The sequence below is a fragment of the Salvia miltiorrhiza genome, chromosome 5 (assembly GCF_028751815.1).
Source record: "Salvia miltiorrhiza cultivar Shanhuang (shh) chromosome 5, IMPLAD_Smil_shh, whole genome shotgun sequence".
NCBI classification, from domain to species: domain Eukaryota; kingdom Viridiplantae; phylum Streptophyta; class Magnoliopsida; order Lamiales; family Lamiaceae; genus Salvia; species Salvia miltiorrhiza.
The window spans coordinates 47635990-47646054 of NC_080391.1; the positions used below are offsets into that span (position 1 = coordinate 47635990).

Sequence of the window (10065 nt, forward strand, 5' to 3'; positions counted from 1 at the left end):
AGTAGACCGATGTCCCTCATAATATACCCGCTCTTGAGGAACCGGAGCCGCAGATTGTTTGCCCTTCTCGATCACGTAAACAACGGGATATTTCTTATGCTCGGAAATCAGCCGGTTCAAATCCGAATCAGTCTTCAAAGCCACTTTTATTTTTCGCCCTTCGTCCGTGGTTGATGTGTAGAAAAGCATATAAGTGGATCGACCATCCTCGTTTAATTGATCGTGCACCTCTTGCATCAACTTCGCATGACAAAGGTCTTCCTTAGACATGTACACGACAACCTCATCGCCTCCTTCATACTCAGTTAATTTCCACTGACCACTGTGCCGTATAACGATTGCTTGAAACGACATCTGCTTCAAAACGACAAAAATACAACATTTAAATACACAAACAGGAAACCGTGTACCCCAATACATCAACTGAATATACAAACATGCTAAAAATAACATCAAAATCATATTCAACCCAACCGTGTACAGCAAATTCGACCACCGTACACAACCGTGTACACGGAAACCCTAACCGTGTACAGCAGAACACTAAGGGTTCAAAAATAAGGTAATTTGCGTACAGAGTGTTTTTTTATGCCGTTTTTTAGTCCAAAACATGTAATAAGTCATATATATAACATAATTATTGAAATAAACAACAAAAAATCACTAAAACTCAAACCGTGTACAACCGTGTACTCTAGAACACCAACCGTGTACAGTCGAAATTTTTAAAAAAATATGTATTTCACATACCTTATGTAATACAAGCCTTTAGATGATTTTTTTTTGAATTTTTGAGCAACCGTGTATGAGTCGTGTATGTGTATTGAGAGGATTTTCTTCTTCTTTCTTGTTCAAATGTCTGATGAATGAACATTTGGTTGGTATCCTTCATTAACTACCTACAGCAACCATGTACGGAGCATTTAATTTCGTGAATTTAAGGTTGTTTCCTTAACAAGTGTTTGAGTTGGTGTAAATGCACCCAACAACCATAAGATCACATAAAATCACGCCATAAACGTGAATAGAGAGAGAGAATCAGATTTTGGTTATTTTTAAATCACATTTTAACGTGATTTTGGTTATTTTTAAATCAGAGAGAGAGAATCAGATTTTGATCACATAAAATCACGCCATAATGCCATAAGATATGGTTTTAATACTCGGTTTTAATTTTAACGTGAATAGAGAGAGAGAATCAGATTTTGGTTTTATTTGGTTATTTTTAAAACAAAAATAAGTAATATGTCACTATCATTCACTTTATTGACTTGTACTTATGTACTTTAGGTCAAATGTGCTACAAAACTTATTTATTTATGGGGTGTGATACAAAACTTATTTATTTTATCAAAAATGCTACTACTATGTATTGTCACAATGCTAGTTATATATGAAAAGATAAGTTTTTTTCCCGGCAAATTTTCTCTCTCCTTATACTATACATTTTTATTTTTACATTTTCTCTCTCCTCCTATTTCACATACACGTTTTTTTTTCTCAATTCCATTCTTATAAAATATTTCTCTATCTTTTCTATTCTCTTTTTCTATATTAATTCATTTTTTTCTCTCTTCTTATTCACCCAACGTTATTATATTCTCTCTATTTATCTTTCTTTCCTCCTACAAAATTTATCTCTCTTCTCTTCTATGTTGATATAAAAAAATACTCCCTCCGTCCCGCGAAGCGTGACCCACTTTCCTTTTTGGGTTGTCCCACGAAGCTTGACCTGTTTCTAAAAATAGCAAAAAATTTACCCTTTATTCACCTTTTCACTTTTTCACCTACCACACTTAACACACAAAATACCAATTTCTTAATTCTCGTGCTGAAATGAAATGGGTCACGCTTCATGGGACGGAGGGAGTATCATATTTATGTGTTGAATTATTTTACCAAGAATAAAATAAAAAAAATAAATTATAATTTTTAATTAAAAAATACTCCCTCCGGTCCCATTTCAATTGACACACTTGCCTTTTTTATTTGTCTCACTTCAATTGACATTTTTCAAAAATAGTATGTGGTTTCTACCTTCTCTACACATATTAAACAAATGGTTCCCACTCAGTTTACACACCTAATCTCTGTATCCAAAGTAAAAGTGTCAATTGAAGTGGGACGGAAGGAATATAATGTACTATTATCAATAAATGTCTGGATATATTTTTATTTTTTATTTTCTTTATAGAAAATAATAATCAAATAGCAAAAACTATCTTAAATTTGGAATAGAGTATATAATTATTTTGTACTACAGGAATTTATAAAAGTACACCAAAATTTGTTAAATTTGTATAAGAATGAACTGTAAATCTTTACGAAGTAAGCAAAAATGTGTTATATTTTATACGATCTTCTCATGAACTTATTTGAACCTATCTATTTTACTTTCTTTCTCTCTCTATTTTATTATACTATTTTTGTTCTGTATCTTTTCTTCTTTTATATTTATTTTATTTCATTTTCTATAAAAAAAATTTATTAGATATTCATATTTATAGTTTTTATTTATATATTTTCATTATATGCAACTAAGAAAAGTAAGATTGAATTTCAAAAGGTCGAATTTATATTAATTTTATTTATAAAACAGATTTTACATTTGATTATATTTTGATTTGATTTAATGTTTATATTTATTTGTTTTAATATACCGTTCAATTTCGATGCTCACCATGCAACGCACAGACGGACATACTAGTTACAGTATAAGCATCAATAAGACATAGTGTAAATACATGCTAATAACCGATTCTCATTTCAAGTTCAATAAACTCTAATATCTAAACATAATAGTACAATGTTCAATTTGTGAAGTTTTCTAAAATATCCATGAGTTAATCTAAATAATAGGCGAAACTAAATAATAGGCTGTTAGGGTTCAACCACTTGTCTAGAATCTATATATCCATTAATTAATTAAAATAAAAAGGCTAGTGTTCAACCGCACAAATCCGTATCATTTGAAAACTAAAAACCTTGCATTTTACCTATAAAGTTACTGCACTTAACGTATAAAGTATCTGCATTTTTGTGAAAATAAATTGCACTGTAATTATGCTTCATTTGGGTTTCGAACTCAAGACCACTAAAGCGCGTATACTTTATAGTTGAAGTGCAATTATTTTATAAGTTAATTCCAAATAATTTTTAGTTTGTACATTAAGAAATGTTTTTATTTAATCCAATCTCTCTATATATAGGGGTGCACTCCAGTGAGATTGCTATTTTTCGTGAGATCATGAGTACGATGAATAAGACAATATATACTGATGAATAATGCAGTATATACTGATGAATAACGATATTAAAAAATTGGTAAAATTTTCGCTCCCTCCAAGATTCGAACTCTGCTAAAAAATTTCGCCCTCCAGGTAAATATCAGCCATAGAATACATGAAATCAACACCCACAAATCAATTTAAGATCTCACCACATATAGGGGATCTCATTGGAACGCTCCTCTATATTATATATATATATATATATATATATATATATATATATTCGTTAGATCAATCTTGATCAAAGGCTGAGATTAAAAGTGAATATAATTAAAATTGGTAAGATTCATATATCCCTAAAATTACTCATTTCCACTTTCTCTCTCCCTCATCTCTCTCTCTCACGTTCTGCCCATCCCCTCTCTCCTCTCTCTTTCTCTCCCTCTCCCTTTCCCTGTCACCGTGAACCACCCAAACCCGCGCCGCCTAGGGTTCGAATCCCTCAGCGCGGCGCCACCTTTTCCACTATCTCTTCTTCTCCCTCTCTGCCGCCCCCTGTCACCGTGAACGCCCCAACCCGCGCCGCCTTCGACCGCCGCCTCCCTCCGTCCTCTCTCTGTTCTCCACACCACCACCGCCGCCTTCGACCGACCTCAAGTTCAGCCACCGGCGCCCAAGTTCAGCCCCCAAGTTCAGAGCCACCGCCGCCCAAGTTCAGAGCCACTTCGACCGCCGCCTCTCTCCGTCCTCTCTACGTTCTCCACACCACCATCGCCGCCTTCAATCGCCGCCGCCTCGATTCGTCCACACCACCACCGCCGCCTTCGTTCGCCCTCAAGTTCAGAGCCACCGTCGACCGACCTCAAGTTTAGCCACCGCCGCCCAAGTTCAACCCCCAAGTTCAGAGCCACAGCCGCCCAAGTTCAGCCATCGAAATCTTCAACCGCCGCCTCCCTCCGTCCTCTCTATGTTCTCCACACCACCATCGCCGCCTTCAACCACCACCGCCTTTGACCGCCCTCAAGTTCAGAGCCACCGCCGCCCAAGTTCAGCCGGAGAACTTTTGAACTTGTACATATAATTCTGTGAACTTATACATAAATTTTATTGAACTTATACATATATTTATGTGAACTTTTGATTTTCTGGTATTCTGAACTCCGGCGGCCGCCCCCTTCTCCGTACATTGAACATTCGCCGGAGAAGAGGAAGGGAGCGGCATATTTTACAGATAATTTTATTGAACTTATACATATAATTCTGTGAACTTTTGAATTTGTGGTATTGAACTTCTGAACTCCGGCCACCGCCCCCTTCTCCGTACCTTGAACATTCGCCGGAGAAGATGAAGGGGGCGGCAGAATTTACAGAGGGAGATGAGAGAGAGAGATGAGAGAGGGGACGAGAGAGAGAGAGAGATGAGGGAGAGAGAATGGAAAGTGAGTAATTTTAGGGATATATGAATCTTACCAATTTTAATTATATTAACTTTTAATCTCAGCCTTTGATCAAGATTGATCTAACGAACCACATTGCGTCTCCTTTCTCCATCTAACTTTGTGTTTCCATAGAATCTAACCATATATATATATATATATATATATATATATATATATATCTTAAAGTATAAAATAGGAACAAATTTACACCATTGATATACACATAATCTAACGGTAGAAATTTAATTTTTGAAAAATCGCTTGTATATATTTAAATTCTATGTAGAATACGTCTGAATTTGCTGTGTAAATATATGAATTTCAAATAATTATAATTTTCACTCTCTTTTGGGATTCGAACCAAGAACCTTGAATTTAATCACCAAAGTGATAAATCAACTGTAGATCTTAATGATTTAAGGACTCGAAATGGTTCTTATATTATATTTTAAAAGAAATTTATATTTTAACACATTGATATATATATATATATATATATATAGATATAGATATAGATAGATAGATATATATATATAGGGGGCAGTTATTCAATAAACCACCCTTATTTTAAGAATTACGAACCAGCAAAAATGCATGAATTTTATGTATAACACGCATGAATAAACTGTATAAAGGCATGAATTGCGAAAAATAATTTTTTGCTACCTTTGGGATTCGAACTCAGGACCATGAATTTATCCAACAAGGTGATGAATCAACCGTAGATCTTGATGATCTAAGGGCTGAAAATGGTTCCTAATTTATATTTTAAGAAACGTTCTTATTTTAGCCTTCCCCTATATATATATATATATGTGTGTGTGTGTGGGTGTGTGGGTGGGTGGGTGGGGGTATGTGTGTTTTTTCCGCGCGCGTGCACGTGTGCGTCGTAGATTGGATTAAAAAGTGATTGTACTACTTGTTTTTGTACCAATCTCATATAGCAGTACCTACTCATTACCAAAATTAAAGAGATCATATATTTGGATATAAAAATATTTTCAACCATTTGAATATTCTAGAATATATACATATGTACTCGTTTCAAAACTGATTAAAATGTGATTTTACTGCTAATTTTCATCTTAAATCCGTATAATGATTCTTATAGTTACCCAAACCCACTTAAATTTATAAAGATAAAATGTTACAATTATTGGTACTACATACTTCCTTAGCAGTCTCATATAGTTAATATTGTTAATTATCCGAATTAAAGAGATAATATATTTAGATATATGAAAATGTTTTCAATCACTTGAACACATCTAGAATGTATGTATGCATATACCCGTTTTGACATGATTAAAATTTTATTTTATAAATTGTTCTCGTCTCAAATTCGTATAGTGATATTTTTAATTATTTGAATTCATTTAAATTTAAAAATATAAGTTGTGTGCGTGTGTTGGCCGAGCGTAAGAGATTAATGCCTAAGGTCAAAGGTCTTGGGTTTGAGTTCCATGTGGCGCGACCTTTAATTAAGTTTCTTTATTTAATACTGTTAATTTATGAATATATATATATAAATTGTTATAATGAATGGTAAATCTAAGCCTCCGAGGATGGGGGGGGGGGGGGGGGGCAAAGTATGTAGGACATTTGTAGGACAATAAAATGCTTTTTGTGAAAATTATATATAATAAAATATTTATATGATAATTAATTTCTTACAATTACTCGTATTCGATAGCGGCACTATATCAACTTTATAAAAATATTTCTTCTCAATATAAGTAAGCAAGAAACCATTTACGAACTTCCTTTCCATTTTGAAGTCGACTTTTTATAATCTTCATAGTAGAAAAAGTTTTTTCTACATTTATAGTTGTCATCACTAAAGCTACTGTGAATACTTTGATCTTCAATTTATGACTTTATGTCTTGTTAAAATGAGAAAAGCTTCATGGAAATATTGAAACTAATCGTTGGTATGGAATAAGAAATTGTTCTTCATTTTTTTTTAAAGAAAATTTATCCTTTTTGAGAAAAATATAGAGTTTAATTATATCCCTTTTCTTTTGAACAGATATAAAAGAAAAAATTCAAGGAAATATTATCTTTTATACTAATTTAAAATATAAAGTACAAAACGCCTAAAAATATACTCCCTCCGTCCCCAAAATAAGTTCCTCTTTGGGGACGACACGGGTTTTAAGGAAAAGTGGTAAAGTGTATTGATAGTGGAGAAAAATATGTTATAATTAGTATTGAGAGTGGTGAAAAGGTGAAAAAGTGTTACTATAATTAGTATTGGAAGTGATGAAAAAGTGAAAAGTAAGAATAAATAAAGTATTATTAGTGGTGGGGTAGTTGTCCAAAAATGGAAAGAAAGAAAGAGGAACTTATTTGGGGGACGTCCCAAAAGGAAAAATAGGAACTTATTTCAGTTATTTCAGGGACGGAGGGAGTATAAAAGTACAAAAATGTGATTTATTGATTAATCTGTAAATTTCTACCTAGTGGGGGCAAGAATTAAACATTTTTATAATATTACCCATGTATAAATAGAAATATATATACATGAAAAAAATAAGGTGGACATTTAAATAATATAATCGTATAGAACAATAAGTTTCATAGTAGACATTTATTTAATTTTTTATTCATCCAAATATTCATAGGTGAATTTAGACGACAAAATTAAGTAAAGTATCGTTTCTTCGAACCAGAAGCAGAATAAATGTATGGAAATGGCGATATTGGCTAGATGAGAATTACACAACAGGTTTTGGAAAATCGATGGTACAGGAAAACAGGTAAATTGCATAGTTTCATTATAGATATTTTTCATAATAAACATATAACTAAACATTTGAATAAATATGGACACGAAAAGCAAGCTAAAAACATAACAATAATTTACGACTATGGATTTCTTCACTTGTTTTGTTCTGTCACTATGGCGAAATATATATACAAATATCATTTGCATAGTTTTCTTAGAGAATGCAAAGCTTTGGATATGGAAAAAAAAATTATAGCAAAGACATAGAGATAAATTTGGCGTTGAATTTGTCCCGTAATTGCGGACAATTGAAACAAATCATGGGATACTCGTCAGTTACTTCAAAAAATTCGAGATTCCTCCCTCATGCTTAAAATAATGCTAATATTATAATGATTAAAATTAAATATAGATTAAGAAGGGGTAAAATGAACGTTTTAGAAAAATAGGAACAAAAATATTTTGAAGTGTCATGTAGGATAGAGAATTAGTGAGAGCTCTCCAACGGGAGTAGTAACTTTTGTATTCCATCCCTAGTGCTATTGGGAGTCGATTCTGATCTATCCAGCCAGAAACATTCAGGTGCAGGATAAGAAACAAAATCATAGTACAAGAATGAAATAATAAGCATGGCTTTCTTCAAATATCTTTTCTTTTCCGATGGCAGGAGCTCAACTTGTTAAATGCCGTTGTCAACTTTCATCTTCTTCACCGCTCCTCACCTTGGACAGATAATAATCAGTTATCGGTGTAGAACGTGGCAGTGGTGGATCTGTGCTCTCGGCGTCATAAGAAATACCATGCATGCGTCCGGGATAGTCGTAGATATTGAGTTTCTTGGACTGTTTTTGAGACAAATCATAAACCATAAGCTGCCCACTATCACTCGCTTTTGCTTCAACAAACAACCAGCGATCATCTTTTAAACCCAAGGGTCTCTCCACATCAGCAAGTGGGGGGATATCATCACATAATACACCCCACGATGTTCCTTCCACTACAAAAGCCTTAATACACAACTCAGAAGAACAAGACTTCCAATAGGCAAGAGCACCTATCGAACCACCAACCTTACAAAGTAAAAATTTAGGTCTGATGGTTGTGGCTGTGGCTGGTAAAGGGATGAGTTTGAAGCTCTCAGTAGCAAAATCAAATGACAGAACATGAGGAGCCCACCGGTCCGTAATCGAGTGCCTCTCAAGGTACTCTTTTATCTTTCGTTTCGAGGGGTCAACGATTGCTACCCAATAACAACTCCCAGTCTCCTCAACAAAAACACCAACACCAGCGGTGAGACAACCAACAGCTTGCTTAATCTTCTTCCACTCATCATCTTTCGACGAATACAACTCAGTGTGAAACTTGCAACCATGATAGCCATCTCCTCCACATGTTTCATCATCAACTTTACGTATATAATTTTGAACATATTCTCTTATCACCTTTAAGTCTCCAGATTTAGCATCATAGCCCAGACCACTATATGTCAAAGAGCCCTCATTTGGAGGGGGTAAGAAATTGGGCGGAGTAAGGACTTTCATTTGGTTAGTTTTTAAGTTACAAATGAAACTGTGGCCATAATCGCCATGGAAATACAACAATCCACCACAACTACCACCAAGAACTGTATCACCCTTTTTAAAGGAATTAACGTTGAGATTTTCAGATACAGACAGCTCTACTGGACACATAACTGATAAGCGATGCTTATTTCTTTCATCTTTACTAACAACAGCAAACCCAGCCATTCCTACCAAATACAAAACAAAAAAATATATATTATTTTATTACAAAAAAAATTGTTATCATCATCCTCATCTGCATCTAAAGCGCATATAACAAATTTCTAGGTCAATATTTAAAAACAGAAACAATTAATTACTTTCATCAAAACAAATTATACAGTCAATTTATATCATCCTCCAATCCTCTGCAGTCACATAACAAATTTCTAGTTCACAATTTTTTATACTATTCGAAACAATTAACTCGTTCGATCTCTAAAAGAGAAAAAATTAAGGAAAAACAATATCATCAATTCGTAAATCCACAAACCTCCTCTTGTACTGTGCAACCGAATCGAAGATCAGGTTTTGGTTCAAGCAAGGGGCAACCAAAATTCGCCGAAACGCAGCAGCCCTAATTTATCTTTTTGTTATAAAAAGTATTTGAGAAGATCAACACTTTGCTTATTAATTTCTAGTAGTAATCTATATATAATACCAAAGTAAATCTTATTCTACATGGCATCATATAATTACTTTATTATAATTTTTTTTAATTCTCATTTATTCTTATTTTTTTATCAAAATAAATCTTATCCTATGTGGCATTGTATAATCGCTCCATTATAATTTTTCTTAACTTTCGTTCATTCTTATTTTTTTCTAAATTTTTAATCAATTTTCATATCTAAATAGTTTTCATCATATATTTAATGCACACAATGACTTATGCTAGAACTCCTCTTGATTATAAAGTCTAAATAAATGAGGATATCAACCAAACAAAAGCGATAGTAAATTTATAAATGGCATAAGTTATTTTATGTTATACTAAATAATAAAAGGTCAAATATAACTATATAAGTTTGTGATTAGTAAATTTATAAATGGCATAAGTTATTTTATGTTATACTAAATAATAAAAGGTCAAATATAACTATATA

The 10065-nt window shown here is 33.2% G+C and overlaps 1 protein-coding gene across 1 annotated transcript; it reads right to left on the reverse strand.

The window, feature by feature from the left end:
* Positions 1 to 7790: 7790 nt before the first annotated feature.
* Positions 7791 to 9590, reverse strand: LOC130987067 (F-box/kelch-repeat protein At3g23880-like). The gene is made up of 2 exons (XM_057910653.1): positions 9453 to 9590; positions 7791 to 9147 (listed from the first exon to the last, which is right to left on the reverse strand). Exon 2 carries the CDS (start codon positions 9143 to 9145, stop codon positions 8090 to 8092), a length of 1056 nt encoding a protein of 351 aa, XP_057766636.1. The 5' UTR covers positions 9146 to 9147; positions 9453 to 9590; the 3' UTR covers positions 7791 to 8089.
* Between the last annotated feature and the right edge of the window lie 475 nt (positions 9591 to 10065).